Below are 21907 nucleotides of genomic sequence, written 5' to 3'. Positions count from 1 at the left end.
TAAATACATCACCTCAGAAAGCTGAATTGCGTGTTTTAACAGAGACTCTGGAGTTACCTGGAGGAAAGTGGGCCAGTATCTATGTGACTTAAAATAGACCTTTGGGGTTGTGCATGCACTTGTGGCCATTTAGAAGGAAAGGGGATTGTTCTCTTCACAAGGGAACGCTATAAATACAGTAGAGAGATTAGTTGTGCTACTTGAGGGGAGGTGAGGGATTCTCGTGGTCTAGCCTTAGGACTTGGTCAGATGTCATTCCTCATCCCTGCTCAGCTTCTCACTGCTAGACCCTGTTATGTATACCTTCAAGAGGAAGAAGCCATGACTGTGATATGGTCATCCTCATAAGGTGATCCTTTCAGAATCTGCAGGCAAGTTCCATAAGATACTCTGCTCCTTGCACCATGAGAAAGTCGAGTTGTGCACTGTCAGTAGATGCCTCTGCAAGACTTTCCAGTTTCCTGTTTGAGCAGTCCTTGAAAATACATGCAAATTCCAGCATATGTTCTTGCTGCATCAGTGTCCGTATGTGCCTTTTTACTTGCCCATTCCACATGTATTGGTGGAGGGATGAAGTTGAGTAGGGCGAGTGGATTACCCTAGACCTGAGGAGAAAAGTGTGTTGTTGATAGAGATTTTGTGTGTGAGCACAGAGGTGTGCTCAGCAAGCTGTGCCAAGAGGCCGGCAGGAGCCTGCACGCACTGTGCGTCAGGACTGCTTGCTGCCGGGTGCGAGCGCGGTGCCCGTTGTGGTCTGTGCAGGGCTGCAGTGGCCTTGCTTGGGAAGCTGCAGCCCTGCTGGCTTGCTGCGTATGGCAAAGGGGCCAAAGGAGGCCCTTGCTCCCTGTAGCTGTGGAAGATGAGGATATGGGTGAGTGCCTGATGGAATAATCTTGCGTGTAACTAGTTAGACTGTTGGCTCATTTAGCAACCATCTTCACGTGCTTTTTGCAAATAAGGAATTATATCCAGGACGATACAGTATATAACTTGTATTTGATGCTCAAGAGAAGGTCTTTGGTACATTACACTTGAGTCCATGTGCATCATATGCTGCAATCTGCCAAAAACATCCACTTCCTCCTTACATGTCTGGTTTTGCCAGACACCACACTCTCATTCCCAACTCCAGAAGGGCGCAAGAAACTCCACTGCCTGGCATTGGAATGGATACACATTTCTACAAAAGAAACATTGTTCCTTTCTGGGTGTGGCTTCAGAGGTTCCCTTCGTGTCCAGGGAGTGATGGAACAAATGAAAGGAAGGAATGGAAGGAAGAGCAATGGAAGTAATGGAAAAAAAGGAAGAAAAACAGAATAATAATAAAAAAGGATACAAATAAAAAAAGAAAATAATAGGAAAAAGAGAAAAAGAAAGGAAAAGAGAATGGAAAAGAGAAAGGAAAAGAGATCGAGAACAAGAAAGAGAAAGAGAAAGAGAAAGAGAAAGAGAAAGAGAAAGAGAAAGAGAAAGAGAAAGAGAGAGAAAGAGAGAGAGAAAGAGAGAGAGAAAGAGAAAGAGAAAGAGAAGGAGAAAGATAAAGAGAAAGAGAAAGAAAAGGAAAAGAAGAAAAAGTAAAAGAGAAAGGAAAAGCAAGAGAAAAAGAAAAAGAAAAAGGAATAGTGAAAAAGAATGAACAACCAAAGTTAAATACGAGAGTTTTTATAATAATCTATGACTGAATATGTGCTCAAAACTGCCGTGCATCAATTTCTTTCTGGCATCCAGACTGAGGAGTGAACAGCAGCAGACGGCCACAGTGACCCAGACTCTTGTGTCCACTCAGCTGGTCAACATCGGAAGGACCCCAAGGGCCTGGGAGGCCGTTTCACCTCTCCCGGGCTCTCCAGAGCCAGGAGCCCAGAGCCGACCAGTTCCATACGGAAGGTGACCGTGTGATTAAGGGCCTCGAAAATCTCTCTTATGAGGAAAGACTAACCAAGAAGATTGAGGGGATCTTCTCCACATGTACAACTGGCTGAGGGGAGAATGTAAAGAGGATGGGGCAAACGTGTTCTCTGTGGTGCTGAGGGAAGGACACCTTCCCCCTGCATGTGGACACCTGGGCGGCTGCTGCACGCAGGGCCCAGCTGCACCCTGGGGACAAAGGTGCCTCTGGAAGCTGGTGCAGGGCAGAGAGCAGCTGTGGGAGACGCTCTGCCCTCGTGCGGCCCTGCAGCGCGGGGCCCTGCTCTTGGCAGCTCCTGCCTTCTCTGCGTGGCAGGGAGCTTGCAGCTTGCTTTGCTGCGCTCTGAGCCCTGCGCACAGGGAGGGCCCCTTGGCAAGGGCAGCTCCTCTGGCCCAGCGCTCACATGCAGTGCTCAGCACGGGCCTTCCCGGAGCTCTTTGTGCTGGAAATGGCAGGCAGCTCAGGCCACGGAAAGGCTGGGAAAGGCTGTAGGCAGCGCAAGAACACGAGTGTCACACAGTATGAGCAGAGCAAATGGGCCCTGCACAGGAAATGCCAGAGTCACTGTGGAGCTGGAGGACCTTCCTTGGTGACCTGGTCCCTGTTCCTCGGGCTGCCAAGTGTGTCCCCAAGGGGCTCGGAGAGGTCGGCCCTGCATCTCCAGACCCCATGTCCCTGGGGCACAACAGCTTCCCTTTGCCTGTGGCTTGGGCCTTATGGGGACACTTTGTGTGCGGCACCTGGAGAACTTGACACCTGCCCCGTGGTGGGGCTGAGGCTTCCTTCCCTTTGCGCATCCCCAGGGCCACATGTGAATGGAAGTCCAGGAAAGAATTTTTTGCTGTTGCTCCTGTGCCCCTGGTGCACACAGGGCTCCACACACAGACCTGCGGTGGGGATGGTTTTTTGTGCCTGAGCTCGCTTGGAAAAAATACGCGACATATGAGCAATGATACAGGAATATATATTTAAACAAGAACAAGAAAGAATAACAAAAACAGCAATAATGACAACATTATCATTAACAGTAACAACAACTATACCAAAAACAATATAAACAATATCAACAACAACCAAAAACTACTGTGACACTACATAGAAGAAAATCCACAAAACAGTCTAGGGCCAGAGTCCTCATGCCCAGCGTTTCCTGGCAGCAGCCAGAGTGAAGGGGAGCTTGGTCTGCAAGGGAAAAGGAGGCGTGAGCAGGGCCGAGGAGCGGCTCGGGGGCTCCCGTGGAGCAGAGGCTCTTTGGCGGCTGCGCGGGCTCTTTGGCAGCAGCGCTGCCGTCATTGGTGCCCTGGCAGAGGCTTGGCGTGGCCAGCGCAGCCCAGAGGCCGGCAGAGGGGCTGAGGCAGCAGGTGCCCAGGCCTTGGGCGCTCCTGCGCCCTGTGCAGCTCTGCCCCGGCGCCGCGGCCCGCCAGAGCGCCCGCACACCTGGGCCAGGCTCCCGCGCGGCTGCTCCCCAAAGGCAGCGCGGAGCAGCGCCAAGGGGCCGGGCACAGCCCCAGCTGTGCCCGTGCAGCCGGCAGCAGGGACCATACCTGGGGGCTGCAGCCGGAGCTCTCCCAGTCCATGGGCTCCTCTGTGCTGCAGCCACCCAGGCCACTGCTCCCCATCATCTGGAAGAGAGCAGGAGACCTTGGTGGGGACGGTGCGTGGGGAAGAGGAAGGACAAGGGCATCCAGCGGCTGCAAGGACTGTACCTGGCTGCTGCCGTAACTGAGCCACTCCATTGCCTCAGGCTAGTCCCCTGTGGGGCTCCCATTCATGCATGGAGCCTGCAAGAGAGCAAGAGGCTTTTGCAGGACAGGTCCCAGAGCCGGTGCTTCCTGGTCCCCAGGACGTCTCTTCCTCATCTGGGAAACAGGAAAGAGGGAAGGGGCCAGGCCCAACCCCGCCTCTTCTCATGCTGCCCGAAGCTGGGGCAATACCTGGATGTTGCAGCTGGAGCTCTCCCACTCCATGGGCTCCTCACAACTGCAGCTGCCCAGGCCTTGGGCTCCCGGAGTCTGGAAGAGAGCAGGAGAGCTTGTGGGAACGGTCATGGTGGCAGCACTGGCTCTGTGCACGGGGTCTCGTGTCCCCTGCGTGCGCGGGGCAGGCGGTGCACAGAGCCAGGGCACCAGGCTCAGGCAGCAGCCCCCGAGGCCTTGGCCGCTCCTGGCCCTGGCGCAGCTCTGCCCCAGCACCCAGGCCTGCCAGAGCTCCCTGCCACCTCTGCCACCAGCCCTGCGGCTGCTCTCGCAAAGCCAAGCGCCAGCCGTCCCCACGCAGCCTCTGCCTGCACGCACAGTACCTGCACCGAGCATTCCCATTCCATCTCTTCAATGGGAGAGTTGTCCATTTTTTTTAGTGTCCAGAGACTGCAAGAGAAAAGGAGTTGTGGTCGTTTGCAATTCTGAGCACAGGGGGGGTCTCTGTCCCAGGAGCCTCTTGGCGTCTCCATGTGTGGGAGCGGTGGGGCATGGAGCAGGCACTGCTGGACCTGCCTGCAGCAGGCTCCTTGCTCCTGGTAGACCCTTTAGCAGGTGGGGAGCCCAGGGTCAAGTGGAGGAGAGAAAAGGGCAATGTGAGAGGTGTGAGCACCTAGTGTCGCGCGGTGGCTTTGAGGCCTCCCCTGGGAGGCATCGCGCAGGCTGCCCTGGAGCCCCGCAGCTCCCCTGCATCTTGTGGGCACCACGGGTGGCCCCTGGTGCTGCGCGGCCCTGCTGCTCACCTGGCCTTGCTGCTGCGTGGCCAGCACTGGGGCCACTGTGATGCGCAGCCCTGGGAAGCTTCCGTGTTCCCGTGGCGATAACTGCCCCTCTGGGATGTTCCACTGCTGCGTGGGGGGAGGAGGACAGCGGCAGGGGCCAGGGGGGCCGCCGTGAGGAAGGGTCTGCGTGAGCTGGACTCCCCCTGGCACTGCTGAGCCTGGCAGCAGAGAGCAGTGCGTGGCCTTGGGCTTGCTGGGTGCAAAGGAGGTCTCCTCACGCAGCCTCATGGTGCTGCTGGTGGCTGCCTGCCCAGAGGCTGGGCTGCACTTGGGGCTCTGCTTCCACCCCTGCACGCAGCGTTGAATGCCTTGATCTTTCTTCCCTGCTCTATTCCTGCCCTTACAGCCCGATGGACTCAAAGTTGTTTTGTTTTCCATGGTCGAGACGTGTTCCTTGGTAGCGCAATGAGCGCCAAGGGCAGTTGTGCCCTGGGACCAGGTGTGCGTGTCCTCAGCAGAGCCCTTGTGAGTTGGTGGTGGCCTGGGAGCCCCTGGTGCTGCTGGGCTCCTTCTCTTGTCCTGCCATGCACCTTGCAGGCGCCATGTGCTGTGGCTGAGAGCAGCCTTGGTGCGGCTCCTGCACTGCTGCCCCTGCCACGGCTTCCTAGGGCTGCAGAGGGCAGAGCAGGCACAAATGTGCCCTCAGCAGCAGCAGGGACCTGCAGCTGCTGCAGCTCTGCCCAGCACTGGGCTACAGTTGTCACTTGCTAACAGAGGTGAATTCCCAGCCTTTGGGTAAGGACAGGAAAGCCAAGGGCAGGTGGAGCAGGAGATCCCCCTCACGCAGAGGAAAATCCCTCCAAAATCAAGCAGTGCAACCCCTGCACCGAAGTGCTGGAGCCCAGAGGAGCATCTTGCTGCTCGCCAAGCTTGCTTGCTGGCATGCTGAAAGGGGCTCCCGCTGGACAGAGTAACCTCCTTCCTGGTCCCCAGATCTTGGCATCTCTCATGCCAACAGAAATGCGCTTCGCATCCCTGACATCACAAGCTCAGAAAAAAGAACCCTGCTTATCCAGTGTCACCTTTTTCTAATTAAAGACCAAAATTCGTAAATATATTTTAAAATTGCTCACTTTCCCAAGTATGGAAAAGCTGTGCTGTGCTTGCTGAAGCCAAGGTGCCTTCCCCCTTAACTCTATTGGTGCTGAGTGTTTGGCTTAACTCTATTGCAGGCTGAGTGTTTGGCTCCAGTTTTATCTGGGGCAATGGGCCAGGGATTATAGACAAAGGGGATTTATCCTCCTCTCCCTCTGCCTTCCCCTTCCCCAAACGCTGTCTCAAAATACGGAATTGGGATCGTGTCAAACCCTGGTTCCTTTGGTTCCAGCAGCAATTCAGCAACACACAAAGAGTTAATTTATGGCATGAGAGTTTGGCCATGTGTGAAGAGGCCACTTGGCTTTTAGCGGAGGATCTCTAAGCCGTGCGCCTGTTCCTGTGCTGCTCACGGCGGCATCAGGGAGGCCGGTGCGCAGGACAGGAGCTGCTCCCTGGGGCAGTGCAGCCCCGCGGCGCAGGGGACAGGGACACTGCGTCCTGGGCACCTGTGCAGAGCAGGGGGGGTCTTTTCTCCCCTTTGGAAGCAGCTTGGGAAACAGCCAAATACAGGGGTGGAAAGCAGGTTTGGTTGAACTTCCCAGCAAGTGAACAAACTCCCAAGAGCTGAGTGCTTAGCTCTAGGTTAGGGGATCAAGTGCAGCACGGGCAGGTACCAGGACACGTAGCCCCTCTTCCCCCGCACACCTCAGCCCCAGCCCAGCGCCCTCCTGCCAGCAGCCCGTGTGCTTGCGGTGCGCTCCGCGAGCCGCCGTGCCGGCCTCTTGTGCAAGCGCTGTGGCCTCCAGGGCCTCCGCTCCAAGGAGCCCCATCTCTATTGAAGCCATGGATGAGAAGCCCTGTGTCCCTGTCCACGTGGACGTCCATGGGAAGCCGTTGCTGTCCTTGGACAGCACAGGGACACGCTGCCCTCACCAAACAGAGTCCCCACAGGGGGCCGCAGCACCCGCTCCCCACAGCCTCTGCAAGGGGCAGTGTGGGGCTGCTGGAGCAGCGCAGCAAGGTGTGCGGCCAAACGCACCCGTCTGCCAGCCAAGGCAGGCGCCCTCGCGCAGCCGCTCTCTGCAGGAGCACCGGGGCATGGCCTGGTACCAACTGCCGCCACCATGGTCAGGCCAAGCCCGGGATGCAGCTGCCACTCGTTCCTTCCCACCCATTTCAATTGCAGGGTTTTGGTGACATTCCAGAAAAAAAATACTTTTTTGAGGAAATTGGGCTATAAGGGCAGGAGGGAAGCAGGAAAGAAAGATCAAGACACTCAAGGCTGCTTGCAGGGGTGGAAGCAGAGCCCCAAGTGGAGCCCGGCCTGTGGGTAGGCAGCCGCCAGCAGCACCATGGGGCTGCATGAGGAGCCCTCCTTGGCACCCAGCAAGCCCAAGGCCACGCACTGCTCTCTGCCGCCAGGCTCAGCAGTGCCAGGGGGAGTCCAGCACACGCAGACCCTTCCTCACGGCGGCCCCCCTGGCCCCTGTCGCTGCCCTCCTCCCCCCACGGAGCAGTGGAACATCCCAGAGGGGCAGTTATCGCCACGGGAACACGGATGCTTCCCAGGGCTGCGCCTCACAGTGGCCCCAGTGCTGGCCACGCAGCAGCAAGGCCAGGTGAGCAGCAGGGCCGCGCAGCACCAGGGGCCACCCATGGTGCCCATGAGATGCAGGGGAGCTGCGGGGCTGCAGGGCAGCCTGCGCGATGCCTCCCAGGGGAGGCACCAAAGCCACTGTGCGACACGGTGCTCATGGCTGCAAAAGTAAACATTTCCATTCCATTGCAGAGTCAGTAGAGTGAAAAAAATGGAAAAAGATGAAGTTGAAGAGATGGAGTGGGAGAGCTCAGTGCAGGTACTGTGCCCGCAGGCAGAGGCTGTGCGGGGACGGCTGGTGCTTGGCTCTGCGAGAGCAGCCGCAGGGCTGGTGGCAGAGGTGGCAGGGAGCTCTGGCAGGCCTGGGTGCTGGGGCAGAGCTGCGCCAGGGCCAGGAGCGGCCAAGGCCTCGGGGGCTGCTGCCTGAGCCTGGTGCCCTGGCTCTGTGCACCGCCTGCCCCGCGCACGCAGGGGACACGAGACCCCACGCACAGAACCAGCGCTGCCACCATGACCGTCCCCACAAGCTCTCCTGATCTCTTTCAGACTCTGGTAGCCCAAGGCCTGGGCAGCTGCAGTTGTGAGGAGCCCATGGAGTGGGAGAGCTCCAGCTGCAACATCCAGGTATTGCCCTTGCTTCTGGCCGCATGATGTGAGCTGGGGCTCAGCTCGGCCCCTTCCCTCTTTCCTGTTTCCCAAATTAGGAAAAGAGGTCCTGGGGACCAAAGAGCGCCGGGCTGGGACCTGCCCTAAAAATGCCTCTTGCTCTCTTGCAGGCTCCATGCATGAATGGGAGCTCTGCAGGGGACCAGCCTGAGCCCATGGACTGGCTCAGTTATTGTAGCAGCCAGGTACAGTGCTTGCAGCCACTGGATGCCCTTGTCCTTTCTCTTCCCCACGCACTGTCCCCACAAAGGTCTCTTGCTCTCTTCCAGATGATGGGGAGCAGTGGCCTGGGCAGCTGCAGCCAGGAGGAGCCCATGGAGTGGGAGAGCTCCGGCTGCAGCCCCCAGGTATGGTCCCTGCTGCCGGCTGCACGGGCAGAGCTGGGGCTGTGCCCGGCCCCTTGGCGCTGCTCCGCGCTGCCTTTGGGGAGCAGCCGCGCGGGAGCCTGGCCCAGGTGTGCGGGCGCTCTGGCAGGCCGCGGCGCCGGGGCAGAGCTGCACAGGGCGCAGGAGCGCCCAAGGCCTGGGCACCTGCTGCCTCAGCCCCTCTGCCGGCCTCTGGGCTGCGCTGGCCACGCCAAGCCTCTGCCAGGGCACCAATGACGGCAGTGCTGCTGCCAAAGAGCCCGCGCAGCCGCCAAAGAGCCTCTGCTCCACGGGAGCCCCCGAGCCGCTCCTCGGCCCTGCTGATGCCTCCTTTTCCCTTGCAGACCAAGCTCCCCTTCACGCAGGCTGCTGTCAGGAAGCGCTGGGCATGAGGACTCCGGCCCTAGAATATTTTGAGGATTTTTATGTATGTAGTTTCACAGTAGTTTTGATTGTTTTTGATATTTTTATATTGTTATTGATATTGTTGTTACTGTTATTAATGTTATTGCTGTTATTGTTATTCTTTTTTGTTCTTCTTTAAATATATATTCCTGTATCATTGTTCATATGTTGCGTGTTTTTTCCAATCGAGCACAGGTGCAAAAAGTATCCCCACTGCAGGTGTGTCTGTGGAGCCCCAGGATTTCAGGCACCAGGAGCAAGGGGCAACATTAAAAAGGTCCCTCTGGGACTTCCCTTCACGTGTGGCCCTGGGGATGTCCAAAGGGGAAGGAGCCCCAGCCCCACCGCGGGGCAGCTCTCAACTCTCCGGGTGCCGCACACAACGTGTCCCCGCAGGGCCCAAGCCACAGCCAAAGGGAAGCTGTCGCACCCCAGGGATACAGGGTCTGGAGATGCAGGGCCGAGCTCCCAGAGTCCCTGGGGGACACAGGGCCCCGCAGGGCTGGGACACGCTCAGGGACTGTGTCGTATCGGGCAGTGTCCCTGGAGGCAGCTGGTGCAGAAATGGGCTGCTGCCAGGAAGGGCCCCTTGCTGGGGACCACGATGGAGGCTGCTCTGTCCCTTGCCAGCCCCAGGAACAGGGATCAGGTCATCAAGGAAAGGTCCTGCAGCTCCACGGTGGCTCTGTGCAGGGCCCATTTGCTCTGCTCATACTGTGTGACACTCATGTCCTGCCTACAGCCTTTCCCAGCTTTTCCCTGTCCTGAGCCGCCTGCCATTTCCAGCACAAAGAGCTCCAGGAAGGCCCGTGCTGAGCACTGCATGTGAGCGCTGGGCCGGAGGAGCTGCCCTTGCCAAGGGGCCCTCCCTGTGCGCAGGGCTCAGAGCGCAGCAAAGCAAGCTGCAAGCTCCCTGCCACGCAGAGAAGGCAGGAGCTGCCAAGAGCAGGGCCCCGCGCTGCAGGGCCGCACGAGGGCAGAGCGTCTCCCACAGCTGCTCTCTGCCCTGCACCAGCTTCCAGAGGCACCTTTGTCCCCAGGGTGCAGCTGGGCCCTGCGTGCAGCAGCCGCCCAGGTGTCCACATGCAGGGGGAAGGTGTCCTTCCCTCAGCACCACAGAGAACACGTTTGCCCCATCCTCTTTACATTCTCCCCTCAGCTAGCTGTACATGTGGAGAAGATCCCCTCTCAATCTTCTCGCTTAGTCTTTCCTCATAAGAGAGATTTTCGAGGCCCTTAATCACACGGTCACCTTCCGTATGGAACTGGTCGGCTCTGGGCTCCTGGCTCTGGAGAGCCTGGGAGAGCTGAAACGGCCTCCCAGGTCCTTGGGACCTTCCAATGTTGACCAGCTGAGTGGACACAAGAGTCTGGGTCACTGTGGCCGTCTGCTGCTGTTCACTCCTCAGTCTGGATGCCAGAAGGAAATTGATGCATGGCAGTTTCAAACACATATTCAGTCATAGTGTTGGGTCCGGTTCTCGAATTGACGGAGAGAGAGAGAAACACCATTGGTCTATACTGTGCCTTTAATAATAGGAGAAAGATAATAAGTATTACCAGCTAGCTGGGGTCCGGGCTTTCCCACGCAGGGGTCACACCACGGACCCCGACTACTTCGGTCGTCCCTCTTTTATACCGGATTCGCCCCAAAAATGTTCCCCCCCCTCCCGTTCCTTTGTTCTACTTTGTTCTACTTTGTGCTACTTTCATGTTAATGTTATCTATATTGTATTGCTAACCAGGACATCTGGACAGGCAACCCCTCCATGCAGAACCTCCTGACTCGCCATTTTTAGGAGTCGTCCTTGTAGATAGGCAACCCCTCCATGCAGAGCCATCTGTCATGCCATTTATCAAGAGTCCTTGCGTTTTGAGACTAAGTATTGACTAGCTTATTAGTACACTCTACATTAACTATTTAATCCCCATTAGTACACTCTACATTAACTATTTAATCCCTACATTCCCCCCTTTTTCTTTTGCTAATATCAGAGAATCCTTTCTTGATCCTTCTGAGTTTGTCGCATGAACATTATATGCACAGAATTAACTCGGTTTGTAGCCCTTTCCATCATCCCCATTACACATTTCCACAGTATACAGATACTCAGTAACAGTAATAACAGAATCACAAATATGCGCAATCCTTCTTTTATCAGTCCTGATATCCATCCAGGTAGTTCCCCAAACAACGACTTTAGCCATCCGTCCATCAGTCCTTCTTCCCGTGTTATCTTCCGAGTATGTTCCTTAAGCCAGCGCAATTGTTGTTGAATCGATTGGCTGTGGTCCGACAGGTTAAAACAACATAGTCCTTCAAACTCTTCACATCCATGTCCATGCGCGAGGAGCAGGAAGTCTATAGCCGCTCTGTCCTGTAGTAATGCATGTCGCAGGCTATTCTGATCAAGTAGCAGTTGTTCCAATACCTCGGTTGTCACATTTGCTTGCTTCTCACTCCAACAGGCTAACTTCGAAAGTTCCCTTAATGCATTTCCTGCTGCAACTCCTGGTACAAAGATAGCTAAGGCGACCCGCGCGGTTACAGATATTAACTGTACATTATCATTACATTCCGGTGATAAACCAAGGGAACGCTTTTGCCTTCTTTGTTCCTGCTTCATAGTTAACAACTTAGCTCTAGACGGGGCTATCATTGCCAGTTGCCCTAAATAACACGGTCCTCCATAAGCATTCTTAGGTATTCCCTGCCACGCTCTATCCCCACAAATTAAAAACACTCCATCTGGCAAGGTCTTAGCGGTATCATTATTCCATAGTAAATCTGTCCTTTTATACAACTGTCCTGATGGATCCCCCCCATATGCTCCTAAGGGTAGTCCCGCAGGGAACCGATCTTGTACCCTGTCGACTGTCCCATTTATTCCACAGAATGTCCCGTTTGTATATATAGGACCGAAGACTCCATCTCCTCCTATGGTCTTATGCCAGTCAAATATTGGGTCGGGAGATACATCAGTCCAACCCGAAACATTCCACCATTGAGGCTTAGGGCCACCTTTAATTATAATGTTCCATTGTGCCAGGAGTCTCACTCCTCCCTTTTCTCCGAAAAACTTGTCCCCAAACATAAAACACATTTGGGTCCAATTTTCGGAACTATTTCCAATTGCTTGTGCCCCCATCAAATTGAGCTCTTGGGGGTCCCAAGGCAATGAGGTATTCAGTCCCTTAATTAGCCTTACGGCACATTCTGAGGCATTCACTACCCCTGAACAGTTTCCCGTAGATACCCCTTTAAAACTGTTGTCATCAAATCCCGGCTTCCCAAACAGGCAGGTTCTGAACGGATTACTAGCGGAGGCGAGTGACAGGCAGAACTCTTGATTCCCCGTGTTATTTGCCCAAGTCACCCACATATTACTTCTCTCTTCTATGTTGTATATCCCATTAGAACACTTCAGAATCGTAATTGCCAGGACCACTATCACCCAAATTGTGTTACTGTACATTTCTCCTAATTAATTTCAATTTCAGAGGATTGTTGCTATTCCGTCGGACCTCCCACTCCTCTGCTTTCTTCTGCTCTTCTTTATTCAGCTTCCGGACATGGGAATGGTGAATCCAATGTCCTACGCCATCGACCTTAACGGCGGTAGGTGTTACTAAAATTACGACGTAAGGTCCTTTCCATCTGCTTTCTAACGTTTTTGGGTTATGCCTTTTTACCCACACCCAATCTCCAGGTTCGACATCCACTTCTGACCCCTTCTGATTTCTTTTATACCAATCTTGTAGTAACGGGAATAACTCATCTTGTATTTCTTTTAAGATTTGCATCTCCTTTCTCATTCCTAAGTTCTTAGTCATTCCCTTCCTTATTTCTAAGGGATACACTGGAGGCAGGGTCCCATACATTATTTCAAATGGTGTGAATTCTAATACGTATGGAGTTATCCGGACCCGATAAAGGGCAAAAGGTAGCATTGTTACCCAGTTCTCTGCAGTTTCTTTTACTAACTTAGCAAGGGTTTCCTTTAAAGTTCTGTTCATCCTTTCCACCTGACCCGAACTTTGAGGATTATATGCACAATGTAATTTCCAGTTTGTACCCAGTGCTCGGGCTAATTCCTGTGTAATCCTAGCCACAAAAGCTGGTCCATTATCAGACCCCATGCTCACCGGTATCCCATATCTGGGGATTATTTCTTCCAAAAGTACTTTCGCCACCACCTGGGCTGTTTCTTGTTTAGTGGGAAAGGCCTCTACCCACCCCGAAAAAGTGTCTACTAATACCAACAGATATCTATACCCATATTTCCCTGGTTTTATTTCCGTAAAATCTACTTCCCAATGCCTTCCAGGTTCACCGCCTCTTTCCCTTATACCTTCATGCACTTTTCTGACCTTTGATGGCTTCATTTCCTGACACGCTTGACACCCCTCTACTATCCCTCTTAATATTTTCCTCTGATCTTGGAATCTCAACCCGAACTTTTCTATTAACAGTCCCATTTTTCTTTCCCCCAAGTGTGTGGTTCTGTGTAACTGCTGCGCCATCTTCTGTCCCATTTGTTTAGGAATTAACATTCTTCCGTCTGTATCATAATGTCCTTCTCCTGCGCTTTGCTTTTCTGCAACTTTTTGAATCCACTCTCTCTCCTCCGGGGTATATTCATCCTCCCCAATTTCCTCACCTTCTCTCAAAGCGTTATCAGTCAGGAATAGTACATTCTGTATTTGTCCTTCTAATGCAGCTCGCCGAGCTGCAGTATCCGCAGCTGCATTTCCTTTGCTTATTGTATCAGTTTTCCTTTGATGTCCTAAGGTATGCACAATTGCTACTGCTTTTGGTTTCTGCAGAGCTGACAGCAAATGCAAAACCTCTTCTTTGTTTCGGATTTCTTTTCCTGCGGAGGTAAGAAATCCTCTTTCTCTGTATATTGCTCCGTGTATATGCACTGTCCCATATGCGTAGCGACTATCTGTATAAATCGTCACTCGCTCTCCTTCTGCCATTTCTAGTGCTTTAGCCAAGGCTATCAGTTCTGCCCTCTGAGCCGAAGTGCCGTCTGGTAAACGCTGGCTCCAAACTACTTCTCCTTTCTGATTTACCACAGCAGCTCCCGCCCTTCTTCTCCCTTGTTCGACCAGGCTGCTTCCATCTGTAAACCATACTTTTCCCCCTTGTAGCGGCTCATCCTTTAAATCCTCCCGCACTGTCGCAGTTTCAGCTAACACCTCCTGACAATCATGCACAGGTGTTTCATATTCTGGGTTAGGTAGGAGAGTGGCTGGATTTAAAGTCGTTGGGGACGTATACATAATCCTTTCCGGGTTTAAAAGCAAGGCTTGGTAATGAATCAGCCTAGCATTTGTTATCCATCTTTCTGGTGGCTGTTTGAGTAATGCCTCTACGTAATGAGGAGCTGTTACATACAGTTTTTGCCCAAATGTGAGTTTGTCCGCATCCTTAACCATCATTGCCACGGCTGCAATAATTCTAAGGCACGAGGGCCACCCTGCGGCGACTGGGTCTAATTTCTTTGATAAGTACGCCACTATCCTTTTCCAAGGTCCCTGCTTCTGCGTTAGCACTCCTTTAGCAATTCCTGCTTTTTCGCTCACATACAAATGGAAATCCTTGGCTGGGTCCGGGAGTGCAAGTGCAGGGGCCTCTAGCAGGGCTAATCTCAGTTCCTCAAAGGATTTTCTCATAATTTCTGTCCACTGCCAGTCTGGTTTGTCTCGACTCGCCTCATACAGAGGTTTCGCTTTTTCTGCAAACCCAGGTATCCACAAACGGCAGTATCCTACTGTCCCCAAGAATTCTCGAACCTCCCTTGGAGATCTGGGTTCCTGAATTCGAAGAATAGTCTCTTTCCTGGCATCAGTTAGCCATCTCCTACCATCTCGTATCTTATATCCCAGATATGTTACTTCGGGACTACATAGCTGGGCTTTCTTAGCAGTAACTCGGTAGCCCAGTTTATTTAATTCTTGCAACAACTTCCTTGTTCCTTCCTCGCACTCCTCTTTCGTTCTTGCCGCTAGCAGCAGATCATCCACATACTGAAGCAATTTCACACTAGGATTCTGTCTCCTCAATTCACTCAGATCTTCCTGCAGTATTTCATTAAATAAAGTCGGTGAATTTTTGAACCCTTGTGGTAATCGGGTCCAAGTTAACTGACCCTTGTATCCGCTCTCGGGATCTTCCCATTCAAAAGCAAACATTTCCTGGCTTTGTTCCGTCAGGGGGATGTTAAAAAATGCATCCTTTAAGTCTAAAACCGTATACCATCCCATATCTGGTGGCAATGTACTTAACAGGGTGTATGGATTCGGGACTGTAGGATGCACATCCTCCACTCTTTTATTAACTTCTCTCAGATCTTGAACTGGCCTGAAATCTCCTCCGGGCTTCTTTACTGGCAATAGAGGAGTATTCCACGGAGACTTGCATTTACGCAGAATGCCAGCTTCCAGTAACCTTTTAATGTGCTTCGCTATCCCTTGTCGTGCTTCAGGGGTCATTGGGTACTGTTTAACCCTAATCGGGTGAGCTCCTGGTTTTAATTCCACGACCAGAGGAGTTTTCCCTTTGACCTCTCCCACTCCCGAATTCTCTGCCCATACTTCTGGCAGTTCCCTCATCCATTTTTGAGTTTCTGGTCCAATTTCTTCCTTCCTCTCTTCATACAGTCTATATTCGTCCTCTAGTCTAACGGTCAGGACCTGTATCGGTCGTCCTTCCCGGTCATTGATTTTTACCCCATCGTCCTCAAAATATATCCTTACCCCCAATTTAGTTAAGAGATCCCGGCCCATTAAGGGTACCGGACTCTCCGGTATGTACAGGAATGAGTGTGTGATTTGTCTATTAGCTACATCTATCTTCCTTTCTGATGTCCACCGATATACCTTGCTCCCATTTACCCCTCGTACTCGAGTTTTCCTTGTCGACAGTTTCCCCGCTTCTTTATTTATTACTGAGTATTCAGCCCCTGTGTCTACCAAAAATTTTACACGTTTCCCTTCCATTTCTAATTCTACCCAAGACTCGGGGAAGGGTTCCGAGTCCCGGCCCCTTCAGTCGCTATCTTCTTTTGCCACCAGTACTCTAGGTGGCCTCCTTTCTCCTTTTTCCGGACACTCATTTTTCCAATGTCCTTTCTTTTTGCAAATTGCACATTGATCCCTTCCTAACCGTGCCCCAACTCCTCTGGGGGGTGGTGGTCCCCTTCTTCGCCTCCCTGATTTTTCTCCTGCTTCAAAAAGTATCCTAGCCATCTCCCTTTGATTTCTCCGATTTTCTTTTGCCTGATATTCCCGATCTTCCCTTCTCACTCTTTCCTGTTTTTCTTCTGGAGTCTCCCTGTTGTTATACACCTTTTCTGCTACTTTTAAAAGATCCTGTAAGGTTTTCTCCCCCAAATTCTCAACCTTTTGCAATTTCTTTCTTATATCTGGTGCAGCTTGATTTACAAATGCCAAGATGACAGCTGCCCGATTCTCCTCCTTCATAGGATCTAAAGGAGTGAATTGTCTAAACGCCTCTAATATCCTCTCTAAGAAAGCGGCAGGATTTTCCTCGGCTTCCTGCCTGACAGCATGTACTTTAGCTAAGTTAGTAGGTTTACGCGCCGCCGCCCGCAACCCTGCCATCAACGTTTGCCGGTATGTTCGGAGACGCTCCCTACCTTCGGGTTGTTCAAAATCCCACGGCGGTCTTACCAACGGGAATCCCTCATCGATAAGGTTTAGTTGTCCGGTGGGTCTCCCGTCTTCGCCCGGCACCAACTTCCGCGCCTCGGCCAGGATCCTCTCACGCTCCTCGGTCGTGAACAGCACTTTTAAAAGCTGCTGACAGTCATCCCAGGTAGGGTTATGTGTGAACAGGATAGATTCTAATAAATCGATTAATGCCCCTGGCTTCTCGGAGAAGGAGGGGTTTTGACTTTTCCAATTATACAAATCGCTAGAAGAGAATGGCCAGTATTGATACGTACGCTGTCCCTGTGGCCCAGTTGCTCCAATTGTCCTAACCGGGAAGGCATGAGTAGTACTTGATACTCCCTCTTCCTCTTCTCTCTGATGAGATCGTGTCCCATATGCGGGACCCCTATCTTCCCTTCTCTCCCTTCCTTGATCATTATTACTCGCCCCCCTTCGTGCCTCGGGCTGAGGCGCGTAAGGAGGGGGGTTATGCCTGCTTTCTTCGTCCAATATTTCTGGATATAAGGTCGAATCTGATAGTACTGCCTTTCTCTCTTCCTTTTTCATTACATAAACATCAGTTTTTCCATCTTTTCCACCCTCTCCTAAAAGAGGTTTCAGCCATGGGGGTGGATACAGAACCAAGTCCTCCCATGTGATTATATATGGAAATTGATCTGGGTGCCCTTCCGACCCAGGTCTCATGATAACCTCTTTTACTCTCCTTATTAATTCTAAATCTGAACTCCCTTCGTTCGGCCAGCCTACGTCAAAACTTGGCCATTCACTTTTACAAAATAGCTCCCACCGATGTTTATACACTTCTACAGACAAATTATGTGCCCGACGTTTAACATATCCAAAATGATTTAACGTCAGTGACAAAGGAGTAGATTTTCCTTGTCCCATTGTGTCAATTTCGTCACGCAAAACTAAAATCAACACAACTGCCAGTAAACCAGTAAAGGCGATTATTAAAATACCTCGCCCTTCCCAGACCGGTCTCCCCTCGTCAAGGAGAAACGGTATTCCCAACCAGCCACCCTTCCTTTTTCTGGGAGTCCGAGGGACGTCTCCCTCGGGCTCCAGCCGACAATCCTCTGGTGCGTCCACCTGGATTACCGTCGGCTCACCACCACACCCTGAGGCCTCCCCTGACCTATTATCTTTCTCTATTCCTTTCTCCTCTCCTGCATTCGAATCCCGGACGAGCCCCCAAATGTTGGGTCCGGTTCTCGAATTGACGGAGAGAGAGAGAAACACCATTGGTCTATACTGTGCCTTTAATAATAGGAGAAAGATAATAAGTATTACCAGCTAGCTGGGGTCCGGGCTTTCCCACGCAGGGGTCACACCACGGACCCCGACTACTTCGGTCGTCCCTCTTTTATACCGGATTCGCCCCAAAAATGTTCCCCCCCCTCCCGTTCCTTTGTTCTACTTTGTTCTACTTTGTGCTACTTTCATGTTAATGTTATCTATATTGTATTGCTAACCAGGACATCTGGACAGGCAACCCCTCCATGCAGAACCTCCTGACTCGCCATTTTTAGGAGTCGTCCTTGTAGATAGGCAACCCCTCCATGCAGAGCCATCTGTCATGCCATTTATCAAGAGTCCTTGCGTTTTGAGACTAAGTATTGACTAGCTTATTAGTACACTCTACATTAACTATTTAATCCCCATTAGTACACTCTACATTAACTATTTAATCCCTACAATAGGTTATTATAAAACCTTTCATATTGAACTATGGTTGCTCATTCTTTTTCTCTATTCCTTTTCCTTTTCCTTTTTCTTTTTCTTTTCCTTTTCCTTTCTCTTTTCCTTTCTATTTCTCTTTTTCCTATTATTTTCTTTTTTTTATTCGTATCATTTTTTATTGTTATTCTTTTTTTCTTACTTTTTTCCTATTACTTTCATTACTCTTCCTTCCTTTCCTTCCTTTCATTCGTTCCATCACTCTCTGGACATGAAGGGAGCCTCTGAAGCCACACCCAGAAAGGAACAATGTTTCTTTTGTAGAAATGTGTATGCATTCCAATGCCAGGCAGTGGAGTTTCATGCTCCCTTGTGGAGTTGGGAATGAGAGTGCGGTGTCTGGCAAAACCAGACATGTAAGGAAGAAGAGAAGGAGGATGTTGGCAGATTGCAGCATATGATGCGCATGGACTCCGGTGTAATGTACCAAAGACCTTCTCTTGAGCATCAAATACAACTTATATACGATACTGTCCTGGATATAATCCCTTATTTGAAAAAAGCACATGAAGATGGTTACTAAATGAGCCAACAGTCTAACTGATTACACACAAGGTTATCCCATCAGCTATGCATTTGTGGCCTTGCAGATGTCAGTAATCAGCTGGCTCCGTGCCATCTCCAATTACTCCCTGCAGTAAGTTTTGCATGGGAACAGCGAAGGGAGGTCCAGTATTCACTGCTCCTTCAAGGTCATGGGAGAGCGCTGTTCCATCTCAAGCTGCACCGTCTGCCACGGCTCCCCCTGTTTTGTTTAGCCAGGCCGCTGACAAAAGGAGCTGACCTGATTTGGGCTTCAGCCTTTTTCGCTCTTCTCATCTAGGCCTGCATATTTCATGTATATGAGTAATTATATTTATTCGTATATATTCACATACATATTCATATCTATTCATACATGAATAATTTTTTCATATATGAATAAATATATATATTTCATATACTTTCATATATATTTTCTCATATATATATTTTCATATATGAATTATATTTTTTCATATATCCATATACATACCCAAATATATATATTATATGTATGTATGCTTCTATGCTTGTATTTATTTATATATATTCATATTCATGAACTATATATGTTCATAGTATATATGTTTTACAGTAATTATTATATTTGTCAATATATATAAAACATATATATTCATAATATACATGCTTCATATTAATAATAATATTTATTATTTATTCATATATACATTCTTCCCCTTTTTTATGATTAGTGCTTGTTACACAAAACAAAGCATTACACTTTGTGATACTCAGATTAGATACTAATAAAAACACACATGGATGTGAAATGCATACCATAACCTTCTGAGTGTGAAGAATGGTCTAATTAGCCTCAGAATGGTTGCTATTAGTCAATAATTGAGAAAGGTTTCTTTTTTAAAAAAAAAATCCATATGCCATTATTGTCAATTAGAGGGGATGGATCCCATTATGAATGCAGTAAATTTGTGTGAAGGTTATAGGTATTCACTATCTCATCTCATAGGATTCACTCATCACACATAAAAACATCCATAATATTCTATATTGGATATCCATATTAATCATATAGGTTAAAAGCATAAACTACTAATTATATAGGTTGAGATCAATGCACAGAAAAGCATAAACTATTAATTATATAGGTTAAGATCAATGTACATAGCAGAATAAAATTGCAAACATCACCACATCTATTCCCTACTGCACCAAATGTTGAAAAATGATTCATGATTCACTCCAATGGCTCATTGGTTTTCGACTCCTGTGCTTGGCTGCAATTCTCCTGTGGCTGTGACTCCTCTGTCGTCAAGTCAGGCTTTACAGTTTTTGCTGGTAACCAGCGAGGACCTGTGCTGTTGCCGTTCAAAGCGGCGTGGCGACCTGGTTCAGGAACGGCACGGCGACCACCCCCAGGCCGCTCGGGCCATCAGCTCGCTGACACCAATGTGGTGGACGGCAAATGGCGTTTATTGATGGGTAACAAGGTGTTATATAGCTAAGGTTTACAACGTCACATCCGTCTGCTTACATCATAAACTAAAAACTATTGGCTATTAGGGGCCCTACCTTTCCGTGCAGCGCGGTATCTTCCAGCCGCCAGACCCTAACTATCTGCAACATTTCTCCCCTCCCTATGCATAACAAAACTAGCTAAAATATCTTATTCTTACATATTTTTATCTTATTCTAATTACTTACTCTCATTATTATCTTATTCTTATTCCTATCTTATTATTATCTTATTGTGATCAATTATTCTAATTATTATCTTACTCTTACTTATTGTCATTATTACCTTATCCTTATTACTTACTCTTATTATTATATTACTCTTACTTATTCTTATTATTATATTATTCTATTCTTATAGTTTATAACAATCTTAAAATTATATATCATAAACTTGACATAAAAACATAAGGCGCAAAGTGTGGAAGGTAGGGGATGACAGGTAATACCGCGGTATAGGAATAGGGTGTACCTTGGGATAACCTGGGGATAATACTGAGTGGATATATTCTTAAAGCCGTTGTCAACATTCCACTAACATGATGTTAACCTTCTCTAGCCGACTCTTGACAAACGGCATGAGCTTATTCAATATACAGGGTCCAAAGATCAGTGTCATCATGATCATTGTGATCGGTCCTATCAAGGTGGATATCAGGGTGGTTAACCACGGTGAACCAGTGAACCAATTTTCGTACCAGCTGCGTTTGGAACAGGGTTCAATGGGTGCTGGTTGGCAAGGCGTAGCACTGAAAATTGGTGGCCCTGTAGTTACTTTTGTACTAATTACTCGAGATTGTTCGATCTGTACAAGTACCCATTTAAAGGGCTGATGTGACTCTACCTGTCCTATAGTGACAAGCTCCAAAATTAAGATAACGCAAAGGCATCGCGGCCCCCTCTTGCAGAGGCTGTTTTGTTGTTTTCTGGATTCGGTCGGCGTGGAACTCACAGGCTCGGGCGGGACGCCTGTCACCGGGGCGTCCGATGATCCGGTCCTGTGAACAGAAACTCACAATTTTCATTAGTTTTATTTTGAAGGTCTGGTTTAATAGACTTAAGCGGGCACCACTTGACTCTGCCATCTTTCCTGACAGTGACCTTTGGGTCGATCTTGGCGTGGGGGGAGCGCTGCCAGCGAGTCCCCCAGCCAAGGGCAGTTTACTGCAACGTGGCCGGCATGGCCACATTTAGAACCTGCCATTACGTTGGCTATTGCGGTGTGAACAGACACCTGAATTGGGGTCAGATGCTCTTCCTTTGCAACATGCTTAATCATGTCTGCGATACTTGACCCCGCCGGCAATGATCGCAGGATTTCTTTGGTTGCCGAATTGCATTGTTGGCGTAAACATTCCGCTACGACCGGGCCTTTTGCCTCCGTGGGCAGGGACGAAGAGTCGACTGCTGCCTGGAGACGATCTACAAATCGTGTAAAGCTCTCACTTTCACTTTGCTTTATTGAGGACCATGGCGATGGTCTGGCAACAACTCTACAGGCTGTGCGAATGGCTTCTCTGGCCGCACGAGTAGTTGTCATAACCTCATGGGCCCGCAGGCCATGGGCCTGCGCCTGGGGGGTGATCATTGTTGGATCTGCACCCATTAACCGCTGCAGGCTGGAGCCGTGTAATGGATGATCTGCCCCAGTTACTTGGGCTAAATACCTTGTACAGTTGTCTTCCCATTCTTGTCTGAAAACGATCATC

The 21907-nt window shown here is 50.3% G+C and overlaps 1 protein-coding gene across 1 annotated transcript in view; it reads right to left on the bottom strand.

Moving 5' to 3' along the window:
• LOC148592929 (endogenous retrovirus group PABLB member 1 Env polyprotein-like) overlaps window positions 1–11954 on the bottom strand; it is a 51431-nt gene extending 39477 nt beyond the window's left edge. Inside the window, exons 1-2 of the mRNA XM_088533052.1 lie at window positions 11948–11954; window positions 10826–11571 (exon numbers count right to left, since the gene is read on the bottom strand). Coding sequence (XP_088389178.1) covers window positions 10826–11571; window positions 11948–11954 — 753 coding nt within the window. The remainder of the gene's footprint in view (window positions 1–10825; window positions 11572–11947) is intronic.
• Window positions 11955–21907: the final 9953 nt, after the last annotated feature.

This window comes from Tinamus guttatus, unplaced genomic scaffold (assembly GCF_059628265.1).
Source record: "Tinamus guttatus ecotype Peru unplaced genomic scaffold, ASM5962826v1 Tinamus_guttatus_pri_ptg000477l, whole genome shotgun sequence".
Taxonomy (NCBI): domain Eukaryota; kingdom Metazoa; phylum Chordata; class Aves; order Tinamiformes; family Tinamidae; genus Tinamus; species Tinamus guttatus.
Note: the sequence above shows the minus strand (reverse complement) of the source record. Positions and strands in the feature narration are given on the sequence as shown.